We start from the raw sequence: 14593 nt of genomic DNA, 5'->3' as shown, positions 1-14593 counted from the left end.
AAACTTGGCCTTTGTCTATTCAATGCAAGTCTTAATAAAAAATTCAAACTTGGCCTTTGTCTATTCAATGCAAGTCTTAATAAAAAATTCAAACTTGGCCTTTGTCTATTCAATGCAAGTCTTAATAAAAAATTTAAATCTGACCTCAGACTTTCCAGCATAAAGCTTAATATTTAAAAAAAATCAAACCTGACATACTTCTTCTTCAGTGTAAAACTGGATGAATAAAATCTTTTCAGTGAAAAGCCTAATAAATAATTTGTTTCAATTCATCAAGAGCTTTCAGAAGTTATTGAGTAGAAAAACACTGGTCCAATAGATATGATCTTGATTTGACAGGACATGATCTGATGGGACTGTTATACACAGATATTATTATATACCCCTTCCAATTATATGACAGGGCATAAAAACGGCTATCATCATGCTACATATCTGTAAATAACATCTTTGTTACATGACAGGGCATAACAAGGACTATCATTATGCTATGTTTGTTACAAAATGGGGCATAACAGGAGATATGGTTATGCAATACTTGTTCCATGGCAGGGTATAAAAAGGGCTAACATTATGCTCTGCTTGTTACATGGCAGGGCATAAAAAGGGCAATCATTATGCCGTATTTCTTACATAGTGGGATATAAAAAGGGCTATCATTATGCTACCTATTTACAGGCAAAGGTTTTTCTGTGTACTCCAATTTTTTTGCATCAAGGACCTCTTCATACCAATGTTGTTTTGCAGCAGAAGCAACATAATTTGCTTCATAATAGAGAAAAATATTACTTTTTAGCCCATCACACCCATGATTTCTTAAGCCCTACCTTCAAGGTGAATTAAATAATTTTCTTTGAGAAAGACAATTAGGACATCTTACTTTTTCAGCTGTTGTTGCTGGCGAAGCTTCTGTTCCTGAAATTTAACTTTCTGTACTGCTGATTTGGTATGTCTGGGTTGTCCTTCAGATTTTTCTATACTAAAATCAAATGATGGCTGCTCCTGTGTCTGAAATAAGTACAGTATAAAAGGTTGAGATTATGCTCTAACAATGTTAATGCAAGACATATTTTATGACTTAAGCTGGTAGGGATTGGGTTAGTATGCATGATCTCCTTACATAAATTAAGATAAATATGACAGCCTGAGATGATTATAAAAGTAAAATAAATAAGAATAATCCCAGGAATCCCAGGAATTTACCAATCATGGTAATTCCATCTACAGTGAATAGATTCTAGAGGTTGAAAAGTCTCTGAAAATCCACTTGATTAGTGAGGCAAGCACTGAAAATATGTACTTGCCCAGGCAATCACTAAAAATGTCTACTTGCCCTAAATAAATACTTACTCATCTAGCTATAATTATAGAAAAGTAAATGCTGACAATTATGCATGTGACGTAACTTTGATAGTGTGAAAAATAGTTGCACATAATTTTATTTTGTGACCCTTCTAACATCATTTGTAATTACAAACTGAAACCAGTCTGCTCTTTTATCAGTACTGAAGAGTGAATGCAAAGTTCATGTTTGAGCTTGATCAAAACAAATGGAAAACAAACTCCTGGTACAAAGTATGGTCTTTTCTATTAACAAAGTTGGGGATATGCTCAACAGAACATCCTATTCATTAAAGAGAAACAAATGTTACCCCTGAATGAAACACTCACCCAACTGTACAAGTAAATGGAAAATTCACTTGACTTGGAAATTTTCACTTGCCCTTTCGAATTGGGCAAGTTAATTTTCAAACACTGGATTCCTGGTTGAATACTGTGTACAAAGTTTCATGGATTTAATTCCTGCTACAATCCATGAATTTGCTGGCCAATCAATTCATTTGTGAAGACAACAGTATATCAGTCTCCAATCCACAGATGTTAGTACCGTATATATTTGCTTGTAAGTCAGTATACCAGTCTCCAATCCACAGAAGTAAGTACCGTATATATTCGCTTGTAATCAGTATACCAGTCTCCAATCCACAGAAGTAAGTACCGTATATATTCGCTTGTAAGTCAGTATACCAGTCTCCAATCCACAGATGTAAGTACCGTATATATTCGCTTGTAAGTCAGGTCCAACTGTAAACAACATAGAAATTGATCTGCCATTGCATAATGCACCAACAGTTCAGGGTTAATGTTGTTGTTCTACTGGTTACTCCTAAAAACTGTACAGATTCAGACTAGTTGGCACATTATGTGACAGCAGATCTTTGTCTATGCAGTTTGTACTTGAGACGTACTTAATAGCAAGTATTGATGGTAGCAAAAAATATATGTACACACTTATAAGTTGGGTCCAACTGCAAGCAACATAGACACTGATCTGCCTTTGCATAATGCACACACAGATCAGGGTTTATGTTTGTTCTACTGACTGCTCCTATCAAAATGTACAGATTCAGATAAGTTGGCACATTATGTGACAGCAGATCTGGGTCTATGCAGTTTGCAGTTGGGTCCGATTTATAACTGAATATAGATGGTAACAACAAAAATGTAATTTTTTCCAAAGCCCATGAAAATTTAAACATGAAAATAAAGGACTTTATTGTAAAATTAAGAATCTACTGTATTATATATGTACACATGTATGATGGGTCCAACTACAAGCAACAATGAACCTGATCTGCCATGGCATAATGTTCTGGGAGACAAGGGTCTGTGTTGTTTGTTCTACTGGTTACTTCAAACAAACTGCATAGAACCAGATCTGCTTTTATGCAGCATCAGTCTGGGTTTGCACAGTTTGCATTTGAATTTGACGTATAAGCAAGTATAAACAGTACCATACAAGTGATTGCTTTACATCGGTGGTTCCCAACGTGGGTCATAGACCCCCAGGATGACACAGGTATCCCAGTGGAGCCTAAAAGTACAAATAATAGCATGTGGGGGTCTGCACATTCTTTTTTATTTTTAAGCTAAGAAGTGGTCCTTGTTCTCAAGAAGGTTGGGAACCACCGCCTTAAGCTAAATATTCTTAACCAATGCTTTTGTTGTTGTTGTTGTTGTTGTTGTGGGGTTTAACGCCATTTTTCAGCACACAATAGGCTATGCATGGCGGCCAGTATTAATGGTGGAGGAAGAACCTGGGAAAACCCTGGGAAGAACCACCGACCCATGAGAAGCTACTGGCGTGCTTTCTCACATATCCACATTTGCCGAATCCTGGACTCGAACCCATGCAGACAGAGGTGAGATGGCAGTGATCCGTAATGGAGAGCACTTTAGACCACGCGGCCACTCGGGGCCCCCTTAACCAATGCATGGAGATTTTAGTAACTAAGAAGCGGACACGTATACACAGCTATCTTACCTGAGACTTAGGAGAGCCAGTCGAAGAACGGTCACCTAGTGCCAGCCTCCTGAGTGAAGATGCTGATGACGCAGGAGATCTTACCGCACCTTGACCTCGAGGAGATGATTTATCTGCCCCTACCTTTGCTGATGACCTTTTGTCAGCAGCTGGGGTAGTAGGTCTGTCTCCAATTTGTAGGAAGTAAGGTATTGGATCTTTCGACACCTTCTTGATTGATTCAACAAACTGGCTGTCATCAAGGAGACCCCTGCAATGGCAGTAAAAGAAATATATTTATTATATACTTAAGTGTGAAATATAGAGATTTATTGGCAAATAATTATCTTTTTCATTCCTGTATTTCCACAAGTGAAAAATATATCTTGATATGTTCTCATGTGAAAAATATCAGATTTCCCATCATGCCATGTAATGATTAACTGTGTGGCGACAATAAAATTAGTATTTTGTGAGCTATAAATAGAAATTGCCTTACATTTCAGATATGGAAATTAATCTTTGATACAGAAATCTGTCAAGATGCCATTTTTGGTTCTCTGAACTTATTTCCCCTTACTTCCTTGACAACAATAGCAAACTCGCTGTGATACATTGCTGGATCAAACTAGAATTGTTTTCAGACAGTGTCAAATGATTTACAAAATGACAAAAATGTTATTTACTGCAACAGATTAGGTTAACCAAATCCTACTGCTTTCTTAAGTCACATCATACCTGTCAACTCTCCTGGAGGGAGAAAAAAACTCCCAATTGATTGGGTCATTAGGTGCCTACCTCCTGATTTTTTAAGAGTACTCCTGATTATTACAATTTTCTTCAGTAAATAGAATGTCAAATTGAAACATTATTCAAGTCAATTTGTTTATAACCTTACAATGATACTAAAATCAGACAATAAACCACAACAAACAATAAACCTCAACCATAACATTGTCAGCAATTAGTTACAATCACATGAATGATCACTGTGAGGCTGTGGCATCTCCATTCCCACCAAAGAAACTTACAAGAGTGAACACCTGGAATTATTGTGCTGTATAAAAAAATCATTACATGCCATCCTTAAATTAAAGAAGGAATGGAGAAACATACCACACAGCTTATGTGCCCTCAAAAAATTATTCAGAATAAATGTTATTTACTAAACAATGTAAAATGCCTTTCAAGCTGAGAATAAAAAAGGGATATAAAACATAAGAAAATAAGGTGCTACATGTATGATACATGTATCATGCAAATGCATATTTAGGCACCATCTAGTTACAACAAAAAAAAAAGACATTGTTTATTTGCCAATCAACTGCTGGTGCTTATACAACGCACACTGCAAAACATGATTTCTTCGAATTATGTCAGAGGGCCAGTCCTTTTCACAAGATAGTTGCAGTGATAAGGATTAACTGTTAATTAGTCATGCTGGCTTTCTTGCTTTTTTACTTAAGAATAACCTTTAGCTATTGTGCAGTTTGGCAACAGCTAAAAAAATATCAAAAGAGGACATGGTCCTGGGAGAAAAATAAGACGTCACAAGAAGAAACGGTGTGTCCTTTGAGAATTTCATGCATATTGGACCTGGAAGATTGGTCAATACTTAGTGAAAACAAGGCTTTACTAATACTTTGAAAACGCCCAGATTGTAGGTCCCAATCTCCATATTTTTTCATTCAATCTCTCTACTTTGCTTTTGAAAAGCTGACAGGTATGTCAGATATATTTATGTGATCAAACTATGAAATAGATGATGAGGTGGGGAGAGGGCATTTTGCTGATGAGTTTAATCTTGTAAACTTCAATTCTGGAGCAAGTATGATAGACAATAAAAAGAACATTTTCTTTTTACTAAAATGGTACCAGATATATTTCATCTTGTGGTACCAAAAACTATACATTTTAACTCATGGCTTTGCCACTCATTAACATATCAAGTTTTTGGTATCATATGATGAAATATATCAGTATTAATGTAAGAAAAGATAATAGCCTTTATATATTTAAAAAATGCATCTTTTATTAAGCTTTGAATAACAACTACCTAGGCTAAAAATTTCTCAGTTCTGTTAAACTTTAAAGAAATACAGATTTTTCTTCTTTAATTTACTCTGATTAGCCATGTATATGATGTTTCACTGCATACATCTTTATATTCATAATGACCCTAAATGACCTTGATTTATGTACCTGAGAACATTGGACATGACTCCAGAGATGACCTCCGATTCTGCCTGACTGCATTGGATGGTTTTAGACTGCAATTCCAACTGTTGTTTCTTCTTGGCAATCTTTGATGACATTTTCTCACTCAATAGCCTGGAAAATTACATAGTCAGCATTATAAATAGGTCACTTTCATGAGAAAATTGTTTTTAGAAAAAAATGAGGAATCAGAATATTTTCACTAAAACAGATAGTCATCTGTCTGCCTCTGCCCAACCACCCCTCTATATCTTTAAAAAAAAGTGAAATATTAAGTTTACGCTCAATTAATGACAAGAAATAATATAAATCCATTATAAAGGAAATTCCAAATAAAACTAGACAAATGGTGAGCAATTTTAATCACATAAATATACCCCTGCATCTCACTTCAATAACTTGTACAGAAATTATAGGTGCACTAAGATTTGAACATGTGCCTATCTTTTAATATACCAAGTTTTACAGTGATCCGTAAAAGTCTGCATCCACAAGATTCTGTCTTACATTAGAATCAGGTGTAGGGCAAAAAGGGCAATAACTCTAAAATAAATTGCAAGAGCAAAGTGATTTGTCAAAATGCGCATGTTCAAATGCTGGCCATAATATGTACCAAGTTTCATAGTAATCTATCAAAAACTACATTTAACTAATTGTATTCTTAAGGTTAAACATACACTGCATTCAGTTTGCATGAGAAAAGGTGGATAACTCTTAAAAATGTGGGAGCAAAGCGATTTGTTGAAATATGTATCTTTTGATGAGGATCATGTCAAGTTTCATAGTGATCCACTGAAAACTGAGACGAAGTCACAGTGACAAGATTTTGTCATACAATGCATTCAACTCGCAATAATTCCGGTAAAAATTGCAGGTGCAAAGTGATTTGTTGGAATGTGCATCTTCAGGTGATGACCGTAACATGTGCTAAGTTTCATGGCAATACATTAAAAAAAGGCCTTAGTTGTGTTCACATGACTGTGTGCTGTATAGGAGGACAGATCAATGGACACAAGGATATTTATATACCCCAACCTCTAAAGGTGTGAGAAAAAATAACCAAACAAAAACTAAAAATCACCTTGATGTTTTGAAAACTGCTTAACTTATTACAAAACATGTGGTCTCTGTAAAATAAAACTTTATCGCCATAAGAAAAATCGACTGTTAAATCTGATACTGGCTCATAATGGTGTTCCACTCTTGTTCTAGAACACCCAGATAACTTGTGAACTCACTTACAATATGAAGGCAACTGTGCTGACCTCTTTACAAGTAATGAAAGCATGCACACCCTGACAAGCTGTGCTGACCTCTTTACAAGTAATGAAAGCATGCACACCCTGACAAGCTATGCTGACCTCTTTACAAGTAACGAAAGCATGCACACCCTGACAAGCTGTGCTGGCCTCTTTACAAGTAATGAAAGCATGCACACCCTGACAAGCTGTGCTGGCCTCTTTACAAGTAACAAAAGCATGCACACCCACACAAGCTGTGCTGACCTATTCACAAGTTATTTAGTCAGATTCTGCCTCAACAGATAAACAAGCTGCTTCATTTCAAAATCTCCCTCCTCATAGAGGCCAAGGTAGAAATCATAGTTGAAGGTATTGCATCATTGCTATTAAATGTATATTTTGTAAAATTATGCTTAACAAACATTTTTTTTTTCTCAATGAATAACACAATATATGATACAATATCAATCAGTGAAAACGTTGGTCAAAAACTGGTGGCAAATACCAATTCATTAAATCTAGTTAAGTGAAATTAATTAATTATAATTAATGTTTAAAATGTTATCTTTTAATTTGGGTTTAAATGTGATGTGCCATGGTCTATTCAAATGTGAACATAGTTGTTATACTGCCATGGCAATGAATGTGAGAGGTTTCTACTCAGTGGCTAAGCTGGCATTATTCTGACAAATCTTCAGAACTCAATATTCAACTTTATGACACAAGAAAGGTCCTGACAATAGAGTAACACCTGGGTGTAGATCAGCCTTATTCTTGCAGAAAAATCCCAAAAATTTTGCCTCTGTCTAATGTTTTATTGTCCTGCAAACGTTGCAGTGATACGTTAAAATATAACGTAAAAGTTTGGTAAAATTTCTGACTTATCATTTTATTTTTGGCCTGCAATTATCATTTTGTTTTATCTGGATTTAGTGTTTCAGGACAGCACAAATGTCACAAGGCTACTGTTTACTGGAACAGTGAAATGGAACTGTGGTAAGTTTCCACATGCTTTTGATGAATACGTTTTGGCATTTAAAATGGCTGTCTCAATGAATCAACTAGTGCAACCATAATGATGCTTTTTGCTCAGGTACGTTATGAGTGCAATGTTCATTTGTGTTTGTTTATTACTAACACATGTGGATTAACAATGACAGGGAGGCAACTCTAACTTATCTGAGGCACAAACTTGTGAGTACTGCATGCCAACTTGATTTATATTAAAAAATTGTCATCAATTTATAAACTGTACATGACTTTTAAAGATATGAAATTCATGACAAAATCATACATGCCAAGTCTCCCGAATTGTCCGGGAGTCTTTTGATTTTCTACCCCATCTTTTGATTTACCGATTTTCCGACAAGATCTCCCAGAAATAAAAAAACTGCCAACCAAGCATAGGTATTTCCAGCTAAAACAACATTTAATACACTGTTCACGACTACCATAATCCATCAATCAAGTTATTACAATCAAAATATTCTCTGCCTTTTCCGTCAATTCGAGAAATAAAGCTCGGATGTAATTTGTTCCCATTGAGAACTATATTCTGAACTACTTTTGTTCACATGGAGCAATATGGCAGTGAAGAAGCCACATCACAATTGGAATATCATTGGCCTTTGCTGTTGTACAGTACATAGTGCGCTCCGCCGGAGGCGAATTACCAAACACATAAAAATTGATGTATATTCCTACAACTACTTCTGGGGTTATTTAAAAAATTCTGGTGCCGATGGAAAATATGCCTTCGAAAAAAAAGAAATATGTTTGCAAGTTCAACAGTGCTTGGATAGGCGAATTTAAATGTGTGAAGCGTAGTGAAAAGGGAGAAAGCTTTGCATACTGCACAGCTTGCAACACACATTTGAACATTTCTAGTGGGGGAAAAAATGATCTTACAAGGCACCTGAAAAGTATGCAGCACATTGCAAACGAGAAATCGTCACATAATGTGCCTAAAGTAACACAAATGTTTGCACCAACATCAGTAGACAGTGTTACTAAAGCTGAGTAACACAAATGTTTGCACCAACATCAGTAGACAGTGTTACTAAAGCTGAGTAACACAAATGTTTGCACCAACATCAGTAGACAGTGTTACTAAAGCTGAGTAACACAAAGGTTTGCACCAACATCAGTAGACAGTGTCACTAAAGCAGAGGTTCCATTTGCTAACTATGTGGCAGAGCATAATTTACCATTCTTGGTTGCTGATCATTTTAGTGAACTGTGTAAGGTTATGTTTCCTGACTCGAAAATTGCTCAGAAATTTCGCTGCAAAAGAACTAAGGTAACAAACATTATTAACAATGCACTGGGTCCAACGTATGACAATCAAGTAACTTTACTATGCAAGGAAAACCCTTTCTCAGTGATGATGGATGAGTCTAATGACAGTGGTGATGAAAAGTGTGTAGCAATTCTTGTAAGGGTGTTTGACAGTGACATTCACAGAGTGACAAACAAATTCCTGGCCATGCCCATTTGCAATATTGGAACTGGTGAAAACCATTTCAACTGTCTTCAAGAAGTCTTAAAAAACAGACAGATTCCATGGAAGAACCTGGTAGGGTTTAGCAGTGACAATGCAAATGTAATGGTTGGAAAGAAAAATTCTGTCCTCTCCAGAGTTCGTGAACAGCAACCAAATGTAATTGACCTTGGGTGTATCTGCCATTTGGCCAGTACCTGTACACAGTATGGTTTGAAGAAATTGGCTGTCCCAGTTGAAGAATTTCTGGTCGACACCTACTATCACTTCACTTATAGTTCCAAGCGTAGAGAGGTGTATAAAGAATTCCTAGAGTTTACCAACACAGGAGTACATGCAAACTGGTCAAGCATTGTAGCACAAGGTGGCTGTCACTCCAGAAATGCACTGCATGCTTCTTTCAACAGTGGCCAGCTCTTCAGTCATATTTCCAGAGCCATGAAGATGCTGAGAAGACAGGGAGTAGAGTGAACAGATCTGTGGAGAACCTTAAAAACCCAGAGATGAAACTGACATACCGCTTTCTTCTATACATCATGGAACCACTGAATGACTTTAACACCATGTTCCAGGCTGGTGATGCTATGGTGGGATACCTCCATGTGGAGATGGAACGAATTCTACGGAAATTCATGGGAAAGTTTGTGAAGACGAGTGTTATCACTGCATCAGCCAGCATTACGAAGGTCAACTTTATGTCACCAGAAAACCAGCATGACAATTCTTTGTTAGCAGTGGGTATGGAAGCCAGACGTTTCGTTCAAAACAACACTGACGATATTTCTCCAACCCAGCTGAGCTCTTTCTTTAGGAGTGTCAGGTCCTTCTATGGGGAAGTTACAGCAAAGATGCTAGCCAAGTTTCCATTTAATGACCAGATCCTGAAGGCCCTTGGTTACCTGAATCCTGAGAGGAGATTGGAGATTTGAGTAGAAGCTGTTCTTCAGCTGAATGACAGACTGGTTACAGCAACTGACAAACAGTGTAACTTGAAGATGAGTTCAGGGACTTCCAGCTCTCCCCAGCCTCAGACCTGCCCATTTTCACTCAGGGAGAAACACCGTTGGATGTCTTCTGGGTAGACATGAGCAGAGTTTCCACACCCTTAAAGAAACCCAGATTCCCAAATCTAGTGAAGCTCTCTATGGCAGCATTCAGCTTGCCACACAGTAATGCAGACCCTGAGCGCTGTTTCAGCATGTTGAGGAAGATTCAGACTGACCGCCATGGAAATTTATGTGGAAAAACTGTGTTGTCACTAATATCGTGTAAGATAAATGCAAAGTGTGACTGTTTTGAGCTCAGACCTTCAAATGATTTGTGTATCGCTGTAAAAGGAGCTTCTCTACAAGACTAAAAGACAACCAACACATGTTGAAAAAAAAACTACGTTTGAGTGTTTGAGGTCATTATTTTTTTAACCACAGTGATTCTTGTGAAGACTTTTAAATTATTTTTATTAAGAAAATAACATATAACAAAATTAATAAAGTTCAGTAACTATTATTCATTATAGTCATTTTACTTTGTTGTCGTATGATCTGCACTTTCGCACTTAAACTTATGAGAAAAATAGTCGTTACGCTAATCTCCCTGATTTGGACCCAATCTCCCTGATTTGGTTCCAGAAAACTTGGCATGTATGCAATATGGACAAAGATTATTATTCTCTTTTATCAATGAAAGCTGCCAGCACTCTCCACCTGCACTGTTAATGTTAACCAAAATCTGTTTCCCTTCCTATCTTTCACCCCTGCTTATGTTGTGGTTGATGTTTACTGACACTGTTGGTCAAGAGTTATTGAGGAAGATGTGCACTTCTTTTAGTTAAGTATCATTAAGCGCATAAAGAAATAGAGAGCATAACATGATAGTTAAAGACATGTTTTATTTATATACGGCTGAACAATTAATTTTCTTAAGTTTACTCACCTATCAACATAGAAATTTTTATATTCATCTTCAAAATTGATTTGGAATTCTCTGATGTCATGAGTCCTAGCTGTGAGTCCCAAATGTAACAAGAAAGGTAGAGGTGGCTCTGGTTTTTCCCATAATTCCTCCTCCTTCTTCTTTTTCTTCTTCTGGATAAGTCTCTCCTCATCTGCTGATGGTTTCTTGATTGGTGGCAAGGTCTGTTGAAATACAGTATTTAAATGTTCAGACTGGACAAAGTTACTTCACATTATATACACGTTATATCAGGCCCATGGAAACCCTTGAATATGCCAGAAATGTCCAACATCATCTGATTCAATATTCTGATCAATTACAAAATATTATAATCCTGTCTGACCCTATTAGTTAAGAACATAAAACTTTTTTTATATCTAGCTTCAAAACTGTAAAATAAAATAATTTTCAACACCTTATCTAACATAGAAAGCATGTGATTTCAAATCTTCATATGGCAGGTGTCAGGCTGTCTCAAGCATCATCCATAATTACTCCTGCTTCTTCCAACACAGCAGATTAAGGATTAAATGTGTCCACTACTGATACTCACCAAACAGGAAATGAGTGACCAGAGGCATTTGAATGAGACTGCAACAGGTGATGAAACATGGATTTACTTTTTCGAACAAGATTCAAGGGAATATAACAAAGTTGGAATCTCCTAAAAAAGCAGAAACCACAAGTTGTTTGATGTTTGGACTGTCAAGAGAGTTTTATATGGATTATATTTTGATAGAAAAGGTTCCGTCATTCCGGTACCTGTGCCTGACTCTAATAGTGTCAATGGACATTTTTATGCCATCAGAGTTTTGACAAATGTTGTGGAACACTACTAAACCATTAGTCTGTCTACAAGTACCCAACGCATCCATCAATTTCCTGCCTGACCAAAAATTATAAACCTGAATTAATTTTCCTACCTTGTATTTACTGAGGTCACCACTGGCAACTTGCCGGTTAGATTCTTCCTGAGGGGAAATCTTATTCAGTGTTCTCTCCTGTGATAATGAGAAATAAGCAGTCAATTGTAAATTAAATTGTCATTACCCAAGAAAAGACAAAGAAAGGAGGAAAAGGAAGAAAAAAGAAATGAATATTTGCTGTTATGATGAGGGCAAATGTAAGAAAAAGTTTGCATGGCCTCTGTTGGCAGTCTTAGAGGATGCATTGGCAAGTTAAACCCATGTGACTGAAGGTAAGGCAAAAAACTTTTGGTAATAGAACTTGTATTATATTTAAAACATTTGTGAACAACTAGAATGTTAGTGTAGAAAATTTAACTTACTGCATAAGCAAGACAAAAACAAGAGACTAAATTGGTTCCCAATAGTTTTCACAGGTAAAAGTGATTCTCAGGTGTAAATAATGTTGGATAAGATTAAATAAACAGAAAAACTCATTAACCCCTGGAGATTTTTGCCATTTTTGCCTGAAATATGAGTAGGAAGCACATTTTGGGGGCAGCTTCTGAACACATCCCCAAAAATCTGCATCCAAGTGATTTCCATTTGGCCTGATGCTTAGTTGTGTTAGAAACATAGTTTTTCATTGGCTTTTTTGCCCATGCATGTGCAGAAGGGTAAAAGTTGGAATTCTTTTTTTTGGGGGCATATTGGACCCGTCATTTTCATGTCCTGGCCACTTTTTACTTGAAACCCCCCAACTTATCCTACTTTTTGCAAAGGTTCAGATTTCAGTGTGCAGTTCAGACTGGTCTGACTTAGAACTGAGTCTAAAAAGTCTAAAATCTGGACACAGAATCAGATTCTGATGATGGGTGAATTTTTGTTGTAAAAAAATCAGGTCTAAAAAAATATGTGTTTCCCTCTGTATTTTGTAATAGGAGTAGAAAGTCCAGATTATTTGATATCCTTGTAGAGCTACGTCAGTCTACTTTTCTGTAATATGACCCATTTTGGTGTATAAAGTATGACCTTGATGCTACAGAGCCTGGAAGTAGGGTACTAACGTGGCAGCAGGGGTTAATGAGATAAGCATATGTATTTTTCGATAATTTACCATACATTTGAAATTCAACACAAATTCAAGATAAAAAGCCATAAAAGTATACCAAGAAAATTATCATCTATCGTTTGGATAAATTAAGTAATCTTTGTTCAATCTATCATTGGCTTCTATTCACTTTACTCTTTATATATAACATGTTTTCCACTGTTCAATATTCCTAAAAGGTGCAAATCCAATTTTCGTTACAATTACACCTTTCATATTATGGTCATTTTCAACACTGATACTTTAATCCCTAAAATTACCAATCAACACTGAGGACTTTAAATTCCTCATCCCAAAACAAAAATATGAAAACTAAACAAATTCAAATGACTACACACACAACAAATGTTCAAAAACATACATTTCCTATAGATAAATAAAAATAACTTTTTATTTGTATCCTTAAATATTCTATCCAATTTATATACTTATTTTTGGGGATGGACATACAGTATATGATCAGCAAATGAAGCAAACACTTTCAGGAATATTCTAATATAATATATACTCAAAGTGAATTCTTGATAAATGCATCCAAGTGACTTTTCAAAACAAATGATACATTTTTTTATATATACAACTTTATTAAAATAAATTAGCCATTTTAACATTTACCATTTTAGAAGACTAAAAGAAAGGAAATTTTACATTCAATAATAATAATAATAATGAGGACTTTTGTATAGCACCTAATCTTTAGAGGCTCTATGCGCTTTACAACAATATACAACACCTATAAGATAAAAAAACATATATGATATGATTACAAAAACAAACACCATGAAATTAGAAAACACAAAAAAACATGCTGAGAATATTTAAGGTAGGAAACATTATTAGGTCTTTAAATTTGTTCTTGCAGTCAAAATAAGTGAGTTTTGAGAGCACTCTTGTATGGGATCACTGTGTCTTTGTGTCTAAGCTCAGTGGGCAATTCATTCCATGTTGCTGGGCCCTGGTATGCAAAAGAACGCTGTCGATATGACTTTGTTTTCATAGTGGGAATAATGAGTATACGATTGTCAGAAGAGGAGCGTATCTTGCTTGTGTGTACACATGGGTGAGGTCAGATAGGTATGTTGGACTAAAGATCACAGCCCAACAAAACAGTTACCTGATATACTCCCTTATAAATTTAGTCCAACTGCAAACTGCATAGACCCAGATCAGCCACCACATAATCTGCAGCAGATCTGGGTCTATGCAGTTTTATTAGAAGAAATCAGCAAAACAATGCAGACCCTGATCTGCCAGCACATCATGTGACAACAAATCAGGATCTGATACTTGCAGTTAGCCTCATCTTATAAGTGAATATATATGGTAAGTAACAAGCATTATAATCACATCATACTGAACTGC

The 14593-nt window shown here is 36.0% G+C and overlaps 2 protein-coding genes and 1 pseudogene across 2 annotated transcripts in view; 2 read left to right on the top strand and 1 right to left on the bottom strand.

The window, feature by feature from the left end:
* The window catches only part of LOC149790148 (cilia- and flagella-associated protein 65-like), a 104786-nt gene that overhangs the window by 15245 nt on the left and 74948 nt on the right, over positions 1-14593 (bottom strand). Inside the window, exons 37-41 of the mRNA XM_089972135.1 lie at positions 12139-12216; positions 11195-11397; positions 5507-5635; positions 3326-3575; positions 881-1008 (exon numbers count right to left, since the gene is read on the bottom strand). Of these exons, the coding sequence (XP_089828261.1) occupies positions 881-1008; positions 3326-3575; positions 5507-5635; positions 11195-11397; positions 12139-12216 (788 nt within the window). The remainder of the gene's footprint in view (positions 1-880; positions 1009-3325; positions 3576-5506; positions 5636-11194; positions 11398-12138; positions 12217-14593) is intronic.
* LOC149790150 (zinc finger BED domain-containing protein 5-like) lies at positions 8513-9684 on the top strand (annotated as a pseudogene).
* On the top strand, positions 9789-10191 carry LOC149790149 (uncharacterized). Its single transcript, XM_089972011.1, has one exon. The coding sequence runs from the start codon at positions 9799-9801 to the stop codon at positions 10189-10191; it is 393 nt and encodes a 130-aa protein (XP_089828137.1). The 5' UTR covers positions 9789-9798.

This window comes from Sinohyriopsis cumingii, chromosome 10, assembly GCF_028554795.1.
Source record: "Sinohyriopsis cumingii isolate HCF-2022 chromosome 10, ASM2855479v2, whole genome shotgun sequence".
NCBI classification, from domain to species: Eukaryota; Metazoa; Mollusca; class Bivalvia; order Unionida; family Unionidae; genus Sinohyriopsis; species Sinohyriopsis cumingii.
Note: the sequence above shows the minus strand (reverse complement) of the source record. Positions and strands in the feature narration are given on the sequence as shown.

Coding starts and splice junctions, on each gene's coding strand:
- LOC149790149 (XM_089972011.1), top strand. CDS start 9,799: ATGGAACCACTGAATGACTTTAACACCATGTTCCAGGCTGGTGATGCT.